The sequence below is a fragment of the Pogoniulus pusillus genome, chromosome 11, assembly GCF_015220805.1.
Source record: "Pogoniulus pusillus isolate bPogPus1 chromosome 11, bPogPus1.pri, whole genome shotgun sequence".
In the NCBI taxonomy this organism is placed as follows: domain Eukaryota; kingdom Metazoa; phylum Chordata; class Aves; order Piciformes; family Lybiidae; genus Pogoniulus; species Pogoniulus pusillus.
The window spans coordinates 27,396,084-27,413,408 of NC_087274.1; the positions used below are offsets into that span (position 1 = coordinate 27,396,084).

The following is a 17,325-nucleotide window of genomic DNA, read 5'->3' on the forward strand; positions in this document are numbered from 1 at the left end:
AGTGGAGGGAGGGTAGAGGAGAAAAACAGATCAACCATATCTGGGGTCTCTACCCCTTCCCACAGTTTAGCTTCTAAGCAGATGGATGTGGGTTTGAGAACGTCGTCTTTGGTGGATCTGAATAAGGTTTTTTTAAAGCTGTTGTGTCATATTTTAACACCTGCTATTAATAGCTTTGCAAATTAACATTCCTTCTGCTTTTGGCCTTTGAACTTTGAGTTGTCTGCCTGGTTTACAAACGTGGTATAGAAAAATCACAAGATTTTGGATTTAGCACCTGCTGAAGTAACCTTTGAAAGGGTGGGGTTTTTTTTTCCAGGGCTTTCAGACACACAACATTGCCCAGCCCATTAGCATTAACTGCTGCTGTCTAATTGGGAGAACTTATTTGTGCTGCTGGTAGAGTTACTGTCTGGAAAAAATGTGGCTGTGCAGTGCTTAGTTCAGTGAAATAAAATCAACAGCTCTGAAGGGCTGTTTAAACTGAGGGATTATTTGGTTTACAACACCAAATATTAGTGCCTAGAATAGATAAAAGGTTGCCCGCACGCAGTGTTCCTACTGTGGTTGCTCTGCTGACCTGCTGGCCTTGCAGCTACATCCCACACTGGATGTGGGGTTATTGATCTGCTAATCGTTCTTGTGTCCTGGTGGGTAGCATCTTCATCTGTTAAAACGCTGCTGGGACATTGGTGCTTTCAAGGTGTTTCATGGAGGGTTTAGGTTGAGCATGAAGTAAATGCTGTTGCTGATAAGTCTTTCTTTTTTGTGTTACCCCAAAGGGATGCTCACTAGGAAAGCTCTCTAGGCATTTCTGAGTATTTGTGCTTATTGCTTAACCAGTATAAGGATTATTATGCACTTGATCAGCTACATATTTGTAATGATGTTACTGTGTAAGATATTGACAGCGAAAATACATTCTGCATCCCATTTGACTTCATGTCATGCAAAGTAAAATATTCAAACTATTTTCTTCATAAGTTAATTTTTTTCTATATACTCATCCACATAGTTCAGCTGCTCATCTGTGCCAGTATCACTGGGCATTTGGTTCTTAATCCCTGAGATAATGGAGGGTGTAATTTATAAAAGCACATTTCCTTCCTGTCTGCCCACCTGTTTGCATCCACTGCGTTTCTTCCTGGGTATTAAATGCTTGGAGAAGGCAGGGCTCAAAAGTGCAATGGTGTGCCTGTTCAAACAACTCATCAATCATAAAATTAACTTTGTCCATTGCAGCAATTTGCTCGTGTCCCTGGAGTGCTTGTTAAAGTATACTTCCTTCATTTTCATCCACATTTAGCTTCAGATTTCTTCTCTCATTGCTCTAAATTAAATTGAGAAGATTGAGTTTTTCCGTTGGCCAAGTCTCTCCATCCCAAATCCCCAAATGAGAAGTTGTGCAGACTTGGACTGTCCTTTGCAAGCCAATCTTACTGTGAGATCTTGACCAAAAGCTGTAAACTTATTTTACTCTCATTTTCTCTTTGTATATTTGCTCTCTTTTTAGGATTGTTGTTATATTAGGGGCTTGACCTGGGAGCTGCATGAATGTGGGGATTCCACATTGAACTAAGGAGAAGATTCCTCCTTCATAGGCTATTAAGTCCACCTTATGTTTTAAGGACACCCCACCAGCAGAAAAATGCCCACTAATAATCCCTTTCTTAGATTTCTGCTGCTAATTTTTAGCAGAAAATTGTCTTCTGATTGCTTAAAAACAAACACCCAAGAATGGTTTGGGTGCTGTCTCTCTGTAGAAGCAAACTGGCTGGAATCCTGTGCTTCCCATCTAGAGTCTCTTGAAGTCACTGCTGTCACAGGCAAGTTACTAGCACTTCCCTCTTCATTACAAGTAGCCTATTTTGCTCTCTGTTCCTAAGGGGCTGTGCACAGAACTGTCTTGACATCAGCTGAGCACAGGCTTGGGTAGTGAGGAAAGAAGGAAGGGCAGAGTATCAGTTCGTTTCTGGAAGGGGAATTTTGTCTTCAGTGACAGCAGGCTGCTCCTGGGCTTAACCAAATATGCCAAGTTTCCTTGTACTGCAAATTTTTACATGCAATTTATGGTCTTAACCGCTGCAAAGTTAAGCAGAAAAGACCGTCTGAGGTCCTACTTTATTCTGGCTTGCATTATGTAAACCTCTGAATATAGTGGTTTACTCTGCAGATGTTTCTGTAACTAATGTGAGGGTGATGAACTGGTGGCTTCTTTTTTTTTCCCTGAGAGCTGTCCTGGGAGTCTGTTTTATTGAGCACAATTCAGCGTCGTTTTCCACTCCTGATTTGTTAGAGGAAACGTTTTGGAATGCAATCAGCAGGATTTATATAAAATGATCTAGCTTTGCTGGTGAGAGATAATTGAGATCTAATCAGAATCCCTGACGAACCACAGCTTCCTGCATTGGCCTGTTGCTATGGGTAACATCAAGGGAGTAAAATAGAACTTCATACGAAATGCCTTTAAACTTTACTGGCATGTACAGGCATGGAACAGGGGTGAATTTTTCAGTTTAGTCTTTGAGAAGCTGATGTGTTAAGGAAATGCTTTTTCCATATTAAGTGAAGATGAATTTAGGAAGAGTGCTGTTAGGAAAAATAACTGCTGTTTCCTACGAGGAGCGGGTAAGTGATCTCAATTATATTTAGCTGAGGCAAGGCATCTTTGCAGTGAGAAATTAGAGGAGCCTATTGTTACTGGCAAGAAATTAGAGAAGGATGTTACCAGCTTCAGAATGCTGTGTGCTTAGCCTTAAAGCTTTTTAACTTTAAAGTACTGGAGCTAAAATTCCTGTGTAGATGCAAACGTTGGGCTTTATCATTTTATCAGAGTCAAGGGGATCTTACTGAATCGGAGTCAAGGGAATCTTATCGTACCAACTAACAGCCAGATTTTGAGATGTGTTGTGATCATTGCCCAAAGTGTTGAAGGAATTAGCATGTTTGTGATTTGAGCTTTTCTCTTTACTTCTCTGCAATGTATTTTGTGTTTGCCTTTTTGTGCCATGATAGCAACCTTACATCTTTAGGTAAAACTGCATAGATTTTGTGTGTATCTTTTAGCAAACCAATCGTAGGGATGGCTTTGGCATTTAAGGCTCTGTGGGGTTTTTTTTAATGTGATAAGATTTGTTTCTTTTGGGGTAAAAAGTTAAAACATTTATTTCTGAAAGGGATTTCAAATGTCACATCATTTACTGCTCATAGCTTGCTTTTATAGGTTGAAATCTGTGACAATATTTAACATTCACAGAAGAATGTTTTCAGTGAAATCATTGTACAGTAGTTGTTTTTTTTTTTCCCCTTTGTTTTTCCTTAGGAATTCTGAATACTTTTGCATTAACTGTTGTAAATGCACTTCGTTGGTGATAGAGAATTGAAAAGATAAGTTATGTAATAGTCTCCTGTTAAGTGGCATTCTGAAGTGGCATCCTCATAGAATTCTAAATCATGACATTAAATTGCAAGAGTGTCTTGAAATGAGGATGAAAATGCTGTTCTACTACTCTGGTATTTAGGTGAGAAGTACATTTCAGATTATTTCTTAGAAGGAAAATCTAGCAATAGTTTATAAACAGTATGGTTTTGGTTTTTTCTTTGTTGAAAATGTTAGGAAGGTAGAAATCATGTTTTGAGACACGATCTCCCTTCCAGAGACCATTGGAGTTTGTGGCATTTATACAATGTTAATACTGTAATGTATTTAGAAGGATAAAACTATCTGCATGCAATGTAAGTCCTGGAGTAATGTGACTGAAGGTCTAGGGAGCCAGCTCATAATTCATACCTTGGTGAAAGGAGAAGTTGCTTCAGGTGATTTAACGAGGAGTTTGAACAAAGCTAGGTGCAAGCAGACAGTCCACCTGAGTGATGAGCTTCCCATAAGCTAGGGGAAAAAATGCTTGCAAGTTGGCTTTCTGGATTCAATCCTCAGGGCTTCATCTCTAGAAGAGCATAACAAGTTTCCCAAACTTACTTTGTGTCTTGAAATCATAGGAGAAAATCAGTTTAGAAGGTTGGTGGAGCAAGGTGGAAGGCTTCATTACAGGGGATTTTGTAAAATAGTGTGTGGTAGAACATTGTAGGAGGTTAAGTCTGTCAGGCTCTGAAGGCAGCAGTCAGAGAATTCATTGGGTGCAGTAAAAAGTCAATATCTGTACTGGAAAAAAGTGTACTTCAGAAAGGACACAGGGGAAAGTAATTTTTAATCCCTTTATTCTCTGAATCTTTCTGGATGCCCTGAAAATGAAGAGATATTTCCATTCAGCTTTGGATTGTTAGAGCAGGAGAGAGGAATCTGTCTTTGCTCTCCTTATGGATTTTCTCTCTCTGCATCTCAGGGGTTGGAAATAGGCATCTCTTTTTTGACTCAGGAAGGCACTCACCCACATTCCATTAGCACAGATGACTTCATGTTGCTCTATTTTATTGCTAGGGCCTGGCATTTCCCGGGATGTGTCACCTCTCCCGGTATCCCTGTCTTCCCCTTTGTTCTGCTCAAGTGTTTGAGCATGACTTTGACTTGCATGACAAATCCTGAGGTGGAGAAAAAGGGCATTTTTGTATTGCGGTACCTGGGTACACACGGATGTATTTGCTTGGTGTAATGCCTGGGATATGGAGTTTTGAGGGTTTCCTGCATCATGGTGGTGTTATGGCAGTCTTTGACAGTAGCTTCCTTAGTTTCATCCATGTAAAATGAAACTAGATGGATTTTCTAGAGAAGAGTTTGTGTCAACTGCAGGATGTCATCAGACCAGTTTTGTGCAGTGGTGCGCGAATCTAGCAGGTTATAGACAGCGAAAGCTAAAAGATAAAGCCTGTTTCAACCTTATGAATTATTCTCCTTTATGCCCTCTCTGCTTTTACCTCCTTGTGGCAAAATATTATGTTGTCTAATTCTGTTCTGGGAAAAAAAACCAAAAAACCAAACTGTTAACTTGCAAAGCAGTTTTCTCCCTGTTAATTATTGTAAGGCAGTGCTCTTTCAGGTTTGTTGCAAGTGGATTGTTAATGTGACATTAAAAACTTCCTGGGCCCTTCTGGTTTTTCCACTTAGCAAAGTGAGATGATAGAAAGAAAAATGTGACATGTTTTCTCTTCATCAGGACTCAGGGCTATCTAATGCTAAAGCATTTGTCAGCTGACAGAAACCTGAAGCATCTTTTATGGTGGCTGATAGCTGGGAAGACACTGTTCAGCTTCCTGGCCCTGGCACTGAGCTCTTTACTTGGATCTCAGGGCTCAAGATCTTGCTCTGAAGTCTAGGGAAGAGAGTTGCATCCTCCACTTTTGTGGTGTGTGTCTGTATACCCTGGGTGCTAATCCAGTGAGATGAGCAAGCTGAGTTCCCATGAAGAGACACACAAAGACACTGTAGATTTCCTAAACTAAAAACTTGTTGCTTTTGGATTCCTGACATGTCCCATGGGTTCTTTCCTAAATCAGTTGGGAACTCAGGGTAATTGCAAGAACTAATTGTAGTTCTTATCTGGCAGGGAAAGATTGGAGGGTTGAATGTAATTGGATGTTATCTCTGGGTGATAGATCATCTTACACTTACAAAATGAACGGCTCTAGGTGCTGTCATTTGGAAATCACCTAAATACTTCTTAAAAACCCTCACATTAGCCCTAACTGGTGTCAGGGGGTGGGGGGGGGGGGGGCATGTCTTTGCAGCCCTCATCATTCAGAAATGGCTGCATACAGGAACTGTTCAATTTTAGAGCTGTTCAATACGTGCAGGTTTTAATAGGCAGTTCTTAATTTAGCCCTTAGCACATAAATATTTCATCAAATAATCAAACTTTCTATGCATATTAGATCCAATTTTGTCCTGAAGGAGCCTCCAGTGGTGGGAAGCGTGAAGAATAAAAAAGCAGCCCCCAACATAGAGTGAAGTTGTAAAATGAGATCATCATGCTGCTTAAAAAAAATCTGGTCTTGCAACTTACACCTTTGGACGAATCTAGACAAGTTTCAGCTCAACAGTTTAGAAGAGAAACTGCTTTGTCTAAAGGTGGCTTGCATGCAGTTTCTGAGAGGTTTACCCTATGGAGATTTCTAAGTGCATGTTTTGAACATATTACTGTGGATCCTTACACAATAATTACAAGCTTTGGTTTCCAGCTGGTTTTGTTCAGTGGATTTAGTTTGGTTTTATAGATGGATTTAAGCAAATCATAGAATCACAGAATGGCTCAGGTTGGAAGGGAAACTCGGAGCTTATCTGCTCCAACCTCCATACCATGGGCAGGGACACTCCTCAACTAGACTCAGCTGCTCACAGCCTTATCCAATCTGGCCTTGAACACCCCCATGGAGGAAGCAGTCACAATCTCCCTGTGCAGCCTATTCCAGAGTCTCACCACCCTTGTACTAAAGAACTTCTTCCTAAGATCAAATCTAACCCTGCTCTCCCTCAGCTTCAAAACATTCCCTCTTGTCCTGTCTCTAGACACCCTTATGGAGCAGTCTCTCTGCAGCCTTTCTGTAGGGTTCCTTCAAGAAGGCAGCTCTGAAGTCCCCCCTGGAGTCTTCTCCAGGCTGAACACCCTCTGCTCCCTCAGCCTATCCTCATAGCAGAGATGCTGCAGCCCTTGTAAAATAAATTCTATTCTGGGATCTACAGGAGGAAACTGTTAGAGCGTGGAACATCATGGGGAGTTACAGTGATTCTGTAAAGTGAAAAAAACCCCACACCATGTAGCTGGAATATATCAAAACCAAGGGAAAATTCATAATACCTTAATAGCACAGGAGGAGATGGTTGATGTCTAGATGAGAAAGTCTGTTCTTGCTATGGGTGCTACTTTTTAATGGTTAAACATAATAATTACTAAGGCCTTGCTTGGAGAGATTTTCAGATGTTGATCCACATAACTTGAGATGATTAATTAGCCAAAGCATTTAAAATAAACACCCCAAACCACAGTGTGAAAGCTCACTGCACTAACTTCTGCTAAATGGATTGAGGTAAAACTGCTCTTGTTGCCCACAAAACATCATTGGGTGACAGCATTACTGCAATGTCTGAGCTTTTCTCTGCAATCACACTGCTTGTCCTCTAAAATTATTTGGACCAAGTAAATATTCTTCTTATTCCCATGAGAATCCTGTTCATTTTACTTGCTGTCTTTCAAAAGCAACTAAGGAGACTTGGGGTTTGAATCTGGATTCCTGCCAAAGTAATGACCCCCAACTGTCATATATGTTTTGATCGTTTTCTTGTCTTGCCTGTAAACTGATACTATTAGTTTACTCTGAGCCATCCCCTTCTTCATTCCTGAAGAAATGACATGGAAATTAGTCATCAGCCTTTCTGTACAGTATGTGAATAAGAAATTACAGGCAATCATGTTTATAAACCAGGTTTCAGTCATGTAAATTAAAATCTCTTAATTACAAGCATGAATTGCGTTACAGCTTCTGAAATCGCTGTGTGCTTGCTAGACTTGGGTGCAAACTACCTTGAGTGCTGTGTCCAGTTTTGGGCTCCTCAATTCAAGAGAGAAGTTGAGATGCTGGAATGTGTCCAGAGGAGGGCAACAAAGCTGGTGAGGGGCCTGGAGCACAGCTCTGTGAGGAGAGGCTGAGGGAGCTGGGAGTGTGCAGCCTGCAGAAGAGGAGACTCAGGGCAGACCTCATTGCTGTCTACAACTACCTGAAGGGAGGCTGTAGCCAGGAGAGGTTGCTCTCTTCTGCCAGGCAACCAGCAACAGAACAAGGGGACACAGTCTCAAGTTGTGCTGGGGGAAATATAGGCTGGATGTTGGGAGGAAGTTGTTGGCAGAGAGAGTGATTGGCATTGGAATGGGCTGCCCAGGGAGGTGGTGGAGTCACCATCCCTGGAGGTGTTCAAGCAAAGCCTGGCTGAGGCACTTAGTGCCATGGTCTGGTTGATTGGACAGGGCTGGGTGCTAGATTGGACTGAATGATCTAGGAGGTCTCTTCCAGCCTGGTTGATTCTATGATCCTATTCTATGTGGATACCCTTAGCTGTTACTCTGCTCTCGTCAGACCCCTCCTGGAGTACTGTGTGCAGTTCTGGAGCCCTCAACACAAGAGGGACATGGAAGTGTTTGAGCCAGTCCAGAGGAGGGCCACAAAGATGCTCAGAGGGCTGCAGGAGCTCTGCTATGAGGACAGGCTATGAGAGTTGGGGCTCTTCAGCCTGGAAGAGAGAAGGATTTGAGGAGCCCTTACAGTGGCCTTCCAGTATCTGAAGGGGGCTACAGGAAGGCTGGGGAGGGACTACTGACAAGGTCTTGTAATGACAGGATGAGGGCTAATGGGTTCAAACTGGCAGAGGGCAGATTTAGACTGGATGTTAGGAGGAAGCTCTTTGCAGTAAGGGTGGTGAGACACTGGCACAGGTTGCCCAGGGAGGTTGTGGCTGCTTCCTCCCTGGAGGTGTTTAAGGCCAGGTTGGATGAGACCTTGAGTGACCTGCTCTAGTGGGAGGTGTCCCTGACTGTGGTGGAAGGTTGAAGCTGTACAATCCCTGAGGTCCCTTCCACCCTAGACCATTCTATGATTGTATTATTGTGCTTCACAGATCACAAGCACTTGGTTTTGTGTAGTTAAACAAGAAACACCATTCTTGCAAAAGCTCTTTTCCAGGTCTGCGTTTCATCTGAGCTAGCACCAGAGGAATGATGGCAGTGAAGACTAGTTTAGACTTTGAAAGCTCCAGAAAACTTGTGTTAAAATCTAGATCAGGTCCACTGTGGATGGAGAGGCCACAATAGTTTGTACCAAGTGGTGTTGGATAGTGTTGACAGCAACAGGAAATCCTGCAGTGGCACAGAAAGGAGGGGGAAAGGAAAAGATCACAGAGTCACAGAATGGTAGGGGTTGGAAGGGACCTTGGAAGATCATCTGGTCCAACCCCTCTGTCAGAGCAGAATCACCCAGGGCAAGTCATCCAGGTGGGTTTTGAATGTCTCCAGAGAAGGAGACTCCAGAGCCTCTCTGGGCAGCCTGCTCCAGGGCTCCAGCACCCTCGCAGTGGGATTTTTTTTCCCTTACGTTCCTACTGAAGCTTCTTAGCTCCAGCTCACACCCATTGCCCCTGGTCCTGTCTCTGGGCTGAGCAGAGCCTGGATCTGTCCTCCTGACACTGCCCTGTACATCTTTATAAACATGAATGAGGTCACTCCCCTGGGCTGGGTCTTCTGCTCCCAGCCTGTCCTCAGCAGGGAGATGTTCCACTGCCTTCAGCAGCTTTGCGGCTCTGTGCTGGCCTCTTTCAGGTAGTTTCCTGAGGTCCTTCTTGAAGTGAGGTCCCAGAACTGGACACAATGTTCCATTCTTTTAAGGATGACTGAGGTTTTTTATTGATTTTTTTGTTCCCAAGGATGGCAAGTACAGACAAGCTATGGGAAGAGGGCTGTTCTCTTGACTTAGGTATATATGTCTGTATGATTTGGTCTTCTGTCTCCCTCTTGAAGAAATTGTAGATATTGTAACATGTCCTTTAGCTTTTTACAGAGCACTACAAAATAAGAGCATTGCTTTTAAACTATTTAGAAAGTTAGAGGCTTAGGGATGCTTTAAATGACCAAGGCAAGATTCCCTAAGCTGAAATACTAATTTCCCATTGGAATGGGCTGCCCAGAGAGGTGGTGGAGGCACTGTCCCTTGAGGTCTTCAAGAAAGGACTAGATGAGGCACTTGGTGCCATGGTCTAGTTGACTGGATAGGGCTGGGTGCTAGGTTGGACTGGATGATCTTGGAGGTCTCTTCCAACCTGGTTGATTCTATGATTCTAATTATGAAGGGCTGTTAAAAATGATTTAATGGAAAGTGCCCCTGCCCATGGCAGGGGGATTGGAACTAGATGATCCTTCAGGTCACTTCCAACCCTGACAATCGTATGATTCTGTGTAAATATCAACTGTCCTACCAGTCTGTCACTCAGCTGAGTGTCAAGGTGCCAGCAGTGAAATGGTCACCTTCTTTGTGACCTGCCTTGGGGTAATTTGTGATCAAAAGTGAGAAGTTTAGGTTGGATAAGCGCACAAAGGTCAGTGTTACGTTAAATTTGATGATGGCAAAGAGTTCTTACCTAACTTGTTGAAAGCACTCTTAATGTTCCTTCAGCTCTCTGGAAGTTAGAAGTGATTGACAGGTGAAGTTTTCAGAGTTATCTGGCTGACAAAATACAGAATTTTCTCTTTTCTCTCCAGGTAGTGCAGCAAAATAAGGTCTGTGACATGATGTTTTCAGTTTGAGTCTTTGGAGGTCACTAGTAGGGTAGCTGCTTTCTCACCTGACTCTCACTGACTTTCTAAGGAGGACTGTGAGAAGCAGTGTAACTGCTCACAGCAGATGTATACTTGTGGGATCAAGTTCCAGGAGAGTGGTTAAAGGCCTGGGGTGAATGTCATGGTGGGGAGGAAACACCTGTGAGAAAGCAATGGCTGCTTGATTCAGATTTTCTTCTGTCATGTTATCTGTTGTTAATAAGATGCTAATAGCAGCTAACACCTCAGATGTTATGTGAAGTTCAGAGATTTTTAATATTTACCATGGAATTTAAGTAACACTTCTTTTTCTCTTTCTTATTGCAGTCAGCAACTGTTTCTGATGGAGGTAAGCTGGAGCTTGTTTTTACTTTTCTAATGAATTTTCCACGTGAAGCAAGATAATTGCCTGGTAAATCCAAGTGACCTATTCGAAGATGCGAGTCTGAAGTGGTGAAGAACTCTGTGACTTCTCTGGGGGCTGTGCTGCTGAAAATACTGCAGGGTCATGTGAACATACTTGCACTGATTTCTTTGCATCATTTTTTTGGTGGCACATCTCTCTCTATATGCACATTTTTATGACAGCTGGGCTTCTTCATCCTTAACAGTAAAGAGGCAGAGCTGGTGCCTGTATAATTGGATGGTAGATACAATCTTGTTCTCTGTTGTATTGCCTTCTCCATACCCTGTTTGCTGTTGAAGAGGTATGCTGTAGCTCCTGAGCTGTAATCTGGTGCATTGGTTGGGAATGACATTTCTTTATAGTGTGATGCATTGTGAGAAGGGGGTAAGTAGTTTGGTATTTGTAAAATGCCAGTGTGGAGCTCTTGCAGTTCTGGAGTACTTCTAAGCCAACTCCTCTGCGTCGCATAGGCTTGTTTGTTTTGATTTCAATGTGGCTTTAATGTTTTAAAGCATGTCCAGTCTTTGTTAAACGTTAGAAGATGATTTCTCTGAACTTTCAAGTTAATTGAAACAGTTGAAGCACAGTTCATTAATGGAATAAAGGAATTGGTATAGTTTAGGCTATACCAAAGGTGGCTTTTCTCATTTGTCTTGCTTGGCGGTAGTTGTTTCACTTGATCCTGCAGAGAAGCTCACTTCCATAGGTATTATTCCATTTGCTGTTCTGGGAGAACAGTTTTCTATTTTTAAAATGTAGCCTCTGCTTTTGTGGAGAAAATGGCAACAACAACCCCAAGCAGCTCTACAGGCTGGGGACAGAGTGGCTGGAGAGCAGCCAGGAAGAAAGGGACCTGGGGGTACTGGTGGATAGTAGGCTGAAGATGAGCCAGCAGTGTGCCCAGGTGGCCAAGAGAGCCAATGGCATCCTGGCCTGCATCAGGAACAGTGTGGCCAGTAGGACGAGGGAGGTTATTCTGCCCCTGTACTCAGCACTGCTCAGGCCACACCTTGAGTGCTGTGTCCAGTTCTGGGCTCCTCAATTCAAGAGAGATGTTGAGGTGCTGGAACATGTCCAGAGAAGGGCAACAAGGCTGGTGAAGGGTCTGGAACACAAACCCTGTGAGGAGAGGCTGAGGAAGCTGGGGTTGTTTAGCTTGGAGAAGAGGAGGCTCAAGGGTGACCTCATTGCTGTCTACAGCTACCTGAAGGGAGGCTGTAGCCAGGTGGGGTTGGTCTCTTCTCCCAGTAACAGAACAAGAGGACACAGTTTCAAGTTGTGCCAGGGGAAGTCTAGGCTGGATGTTAGGAGGAAGTTGTTGGCAGAGAGAGTGATTGGCATTGGAATGGGCTGCCCAGGGAGGTGGTGGAGTCACGGTCCCTGGAGGTGTTCAAGCAAAGCCTGGATGAGGCACTTAGTGCCATGGTCTAATTGACTGGCTAGGGCTGGGTGCTAGGTTGGACTGGATGATCTTGGAGGTCTCTTCCAACCTGCTTGATTCTATGATTCTATTCTATGTGCATTTATTTCCCTTGTGTTACTTCTTGGCTGTGAAAACCAAGGCAAAGCACAGACTTTTTCGTTTGTGTGTGTAGCTGAATGAAGTTCCAGGTGCTGAGGGGCAAAAAAGTAATATTTTTAATCTAAAATATGTTCTTCTGTCTTGTCTCCACAAGGATACTTGTTCCATTTTAAAGAAAATTATTTTACTTCTGTCACCTATCCAAGCTTGGAGATCCCTGTGGTAGCACTCAGATATTGCAAGCTTTTATGCCTCCAGCTGAAAGTTTTCTTTTAAGTATCTGACTTCTTTTCAATTGTTTCAAGATGACTTCTGTGTTTCATTCCAGCTCCATGGGTAATTGTGTTTTCAGTTGGCTCTATACAGCTTTGTGACACCAGGAAATAAAAGGGTTGTGTAGGTTGCAAAGGTGAAAATGCTTATTTTTGCTGGTTTGGACAACCTATTTTTTCAGCTAATGCTGAAGATTTAGCTAGTGCTGAAGATTTAGCTAGTGCTGAAAGTACTTACAGTTATATACAAGTTAAAAGTAATACAGAAACACAATACCCCTCCCTGAACAATCACATTGGGCTTTTTAGCTTGGAGAGGAGAGGACTAAAGGGTGACCTCATGCATGTTTATAGATATGTAAGGGGTGAGTGCCAGGAGGATGGAGCCAGCCTCTTCTCAGTGATGCCCAGTGACAGGACAAGGGACAATGGGTGGAAGCTGAGGCATAGGAGGTTCCATGTGAAACTGAGGAAGAATTTTTTCACTGTGAGGGTGACAGAGCACTGGAAAAGGGTGCCCAGTCAGGTTGTGGAATCTCCCTCTCTGGAGATATTTAAGAACTGTCTGGATGTGTTCCAGCGTGATGTGCTCTATGTGACCCTGCTCTGGCAGGGGGGCTGGACCAGATGATCTTTCAAGGTCTCTTCCAGTCCCTGACATTCTATGATTTTAACTCTCTTTTTGTTGTTGTTAAATGCTTCTTAAAGGGGGGAGGTTTAATTTGAATAAAAAGCAGTAGCTAAACTGTACTGAGAAATAATTGAATCACTGCTTGAACACCTAGAAAGTGGATTGAAAAAATAAGAGCCAGAGAGACTGTAAGCAGAAAAAGTGAAATGAAATAAAATCCCAATTCATTTAATTTAGAGCTGAGTGGAGTAAAAAGCTCTGGTTCACATCTGAATTACATTTTCAGGCTTTCACTCTTATTATGTCACAGCACTGAAATATTGTTTTCCAATCTTCTCTAATCCATTTCCTTGATAGAGCAACAGATTTGCACATCTAGATTAGAGACATTTTCATTGCTGTAACCATCAGTTTAGCAGTGTGCACTTCCCTTGAACCCAGACTAATCTTAATACCAGTCTTTGCACACAGAACTAGGTACTGTTGTGTAAGCTTTAGTCTGGGGAGTGAAATATGTCTGTAAGAAGTAATTATTATGTGTTTCTATACATCCCTTCGGTACAGGAGGAGACCTGACAGCTCTCTGTACATTTTCATTCCAAGGTCAGTGGAACTTCATGTCATACAGCTTTTATTACACTAGAGCCAGGCACTGGAAGCCATCTACCTCTTGTTGCATTCATTTTACATGATAACTCAGCTTGTGCAAAGCCAAAAGAGTGCACTTGGGCTTTGTGAGATGGGTAATGTGTAAAAGATAAAGCTACTTCAGTTAGTGGTGGTGTTACCAGAGATGCTGACCAGTAGCAGCTCTTTAACTGCAATCGATTTGCTTTAATGAATTGCAGGCAGTCAGAATGTGAACTGTGATGATGCTTGGATGCAAGATTGCTGCTGTAGAGCTATTCATCTGCAGGACCTATGCTCTAGGAGTAGCAGAAACAGTTATTTCTTACTCTTTCTCCTCCTTCCCGTCATGGAATCTGTCTGCTCCTGCTCAGTGTGAGCAAAGCATGCAGGCTGTGGCTGATGTTTCCAGCACTGTGCCATCTAAGGCAGCATCGTAGGTATGATCGAAAGCCTTCAAAGTAGGAAGAATGTGGTCCTGACGGAGCAGGTCCAGAGGAGGCTACAAAGATGATCATGGGGCTGCAACACTTCTGCCACAAGGACAGGCTGAGGGAGCTGGGATTGTTCGGCCTGGAGAAGAGGAGGCTCCAGGGAGACCTGATAGCAGCCTTCCATTACCTGAAGGGGGCTACAGGAAGGCTGCAGAGGGACTCTTTGCAAAGGCCTGCAGTGATAGAACAAGGGAAATGGTTTAAAATTAGAGGAGAGATTTGGGTTGGGTGTTAGAAATAAGTTCTGCACCATAAGGGTGCTGGAACATTCTGACAGTTTGCCTAGGCAGGCATTTGAGGCCCCATCCCTGAAGATACACAAGGTCAGGTTCAGCAAGGCTCTGAGCAACCTGATCTAGCCGAGGATGTCTCTGCTGAGTGCTGGGGGGTTGGACTAGATGACCTTTGTGGGTCCCTTCCAACCATTCTATGACTCCATGAGTCCTCAGCCTATGTCTGACTTGGGCTACTGATACTTAGATGACACTTTACAATGGGAAAACCTTGAAGTCAAAGGATGTATAACAGAAATATTTCATCATCCATCTCCAGGCAGGCAGGTGCTGAGGTATCTGAGCTATTGAGATTGTCCAAGTCAGTTCTTGTTGCTGTTCCCTGCAAAGATCTCTTCCCCAGAGCAGAAGTCTATTATGTCCAAATATTTAAGCCTCACAGATACCATTTGCATGTCTCTTTCCTAAGCTACCACTTTGCTGTAGCTTCTGCTGGTTTTTTGGGGTTAGTCTTTATCACCTGTAAGGAATCTCCAGCAGGAAAAGCATTCTCAAAGGCCTTTTTTTTTTTTGGAAAGGAACCTGATGTTTACAATAGTAAATAATGCAAAGCTGTATTTTTGCAGAGTAACTAAAGAAGGTAGAACAAAAAATCCACAAAGAAATCCAAAATTAAGCAAGCCACTGTTTACATTTTCTGCTCTATAAACACAGGTGAATTATTTTCTCCCCTAGGCATGTGGCTTGTTTGTGAGCTGCGTTGGCAGTGGCTGCTTGCTGTAGCTGTGTTCCACTGTAACATCAATAATTCAGGTTCCTTTAGCAGCAGTGGCAAAAGGTCTTGTCTGTAAATTATTTATGGAGCATTTTATAATGCTGTGTGTTAAGTATGCTATTGCCTTCCTCTGCTTGGAGCCGTGCAGCTGAACAATCAGTTCGTTTAGAATGGTGTTAGAGGCTACCAGGGGTGGTTAGAGCCTACCAGGAATGCTGTTGCATCCCTCATCTCAACCTCACAGAGGAGAAATGCTGTAGCTTCCCTCATCTCAACCTCACAGAGGAGAAATGCTGTAGCTTCTCTCATCTCAACCTCACAGAGGAGAAATGCTGTAGCTTCCCTCATCTCAACCTTCCAGAGGAGAAATGCTGTAGCTTCCCTCATCTCAACCTCACAGAGGAGAAATGCTGTAGCTTCTCTCATCTCAACCTTCCAGAGGAGAAATGCTGTAGCTTCCCTCATCTCAACCTCACAGAGGAGAAATGCTGTAGCTTCCCTCATCTCAACCTCACAGAGGAGAAATGCTGTAGCTTCCCTCATCTCAACCTCACAGAGGAGAAATGCTGTAGCTTCTCTCATCTCAACCTTCCAGAGGAGAAATGCTGTAGCTTCTCTCATCTCAACCTTCCAGAGGAGAAATGCTGTAGCTTCCCTCATCTCAACCTCACAGAGGAGAAATGCTGTAGCTTCTCTCATCTCAACCTCACAGAGGAGAAATGCTGTAGCTTCTCTCATCTCAGCCTCACAGAGGAGAAATGCTGTAGCTTCTCTCATCTCAACCTCACAGAGGAGAAATGTTTGAGCTTCACTCATCCCAGCCTTGCAGAGGAACAATGTGTCCTACAGTAAGACTAATCTGCACCCAATGGGTTCCAGGACGTTATAGCTGAACTTGGTATGGATTCAGAAGGATGGCTTTCAGTGAATGCCTTGAAGTATTTGATTAGGTGGCATCACAGTGGTTCTTACCAGCTTTATCCAGGTAATATATTTAGTGAATAACTGGAATATCTTAATTATGTAAATGTATGGATTCTGATGATTGCAAGGAATAGGTGTGGCTTCTCACAACAATTAAGCCTATTCATAGGTTCAGTGCTGTTTATGGATTTTATAAACCAATGCATACCAAAATAGCCTTCATTAATTGTATTCAGACTCGCTGCTTTATATGATTTCAGTCAAAAATTTCAAAGCCACCTTATCCTGAAAGCTTTCAAGATTCCAGTTAATTAAATGCCTGCATTGTCTTATATGATGCTGGTTTTGTAAAACAGGTACAACCAAGACCCTCCATAGACTGTATGAACACCAAAGATGTAAAATAGTGGGGTTTGAGGATTTGTAGCAAGTCCTCTGCTGCCAGTTCTGTATTTGAAGCAGGTAATAAATAAAACTGAAAGCTTGCACAGAAGGTTGTACTTCCTTTGTTAGGTATGGTGGCTCTTGAACAGAACAGAAATAAATGTAGGTCTCCAGGATTTGGGATGCTTGAGTAAGGAGCCTCCTTTTACTGGTTATGCAGGATGGGTCAGTAGGGAGAAAGGCAGCAGGCGTAAGGAAACGTCATAGCACTGCTGAGTTGTCTGTGCACCTGAGTTGGGATTCCCACAGTAGACTCCTGGCATCTTTAGGTTCTTAGTATCTGATTTTCTCTTCTTAAATGCTTACCAAGGAGGAGGAGTGAGGCCATTTTGCACAGCAGCTGTTTGCAGGTGGCAGTCAGGGCTCCATGTTTCCTCTGATGATCATCACAGAGTGACCACCAGCCTAAATGTGTGACTGGGCTGGGAAGTTTGCCCCTTGGTGCTTTCCAAAGTGGGCTTTGCTCAGAATGCAGGAGCTGTGGGAGGCAGGAAACCTGACACTGGAGTCTTACACTGGTAGCATTCCTCTGCAAGGGGAGTCATGGCTTATACAGTCATCATTTAAGCTTGGTTTGGATAAATTCTGTACTACTTATGAGGGCTTTTCTTCCTGCCTGACCCCCTTTTTTTTTTTAGCTTTGGCTGTTTCTAACTGGTGTACCTGCACTGTAACTGGTTTAATTGCAAATGCTGAGCTATGTTGACCTATGAACTAGAATGATGAAGCCTTTTCTGGGAAACAGCC

At 43.2% G+C, this 17,325-nt stretch overlaps 1 protein-coding gene across 7 annotated transcripts in view; it reads left to right on the forward strand.

Annotated features, from left to right (window-relative positions):
- The window catches only part of RGS12 (regulator of G protein signaling 12), a 95,135-nt gene that overhangs the window by 30,162 nt on the left and 47,648 nt on the right, over nt 1-17,325 (forward strand). For 6 of the 7 annotated variants that reach the window (XM_064151608.1, XM_064151609.1, XM_064151610.1 and 3 more), the window contains one exon: nt 10,578-10,599. In XM_064151608.1, the coding sequence (XP_064007678.1) occupies nt 10,578-10,599 (22 nt within the window). Of the gene's footprint in view, nt 1-1,909; nt 2,629-10,577; nt 10,600-17,325 lie in introns of those variants that run through there. The other variant, XM_064151614.1, reaches the window with a different exon arrangement.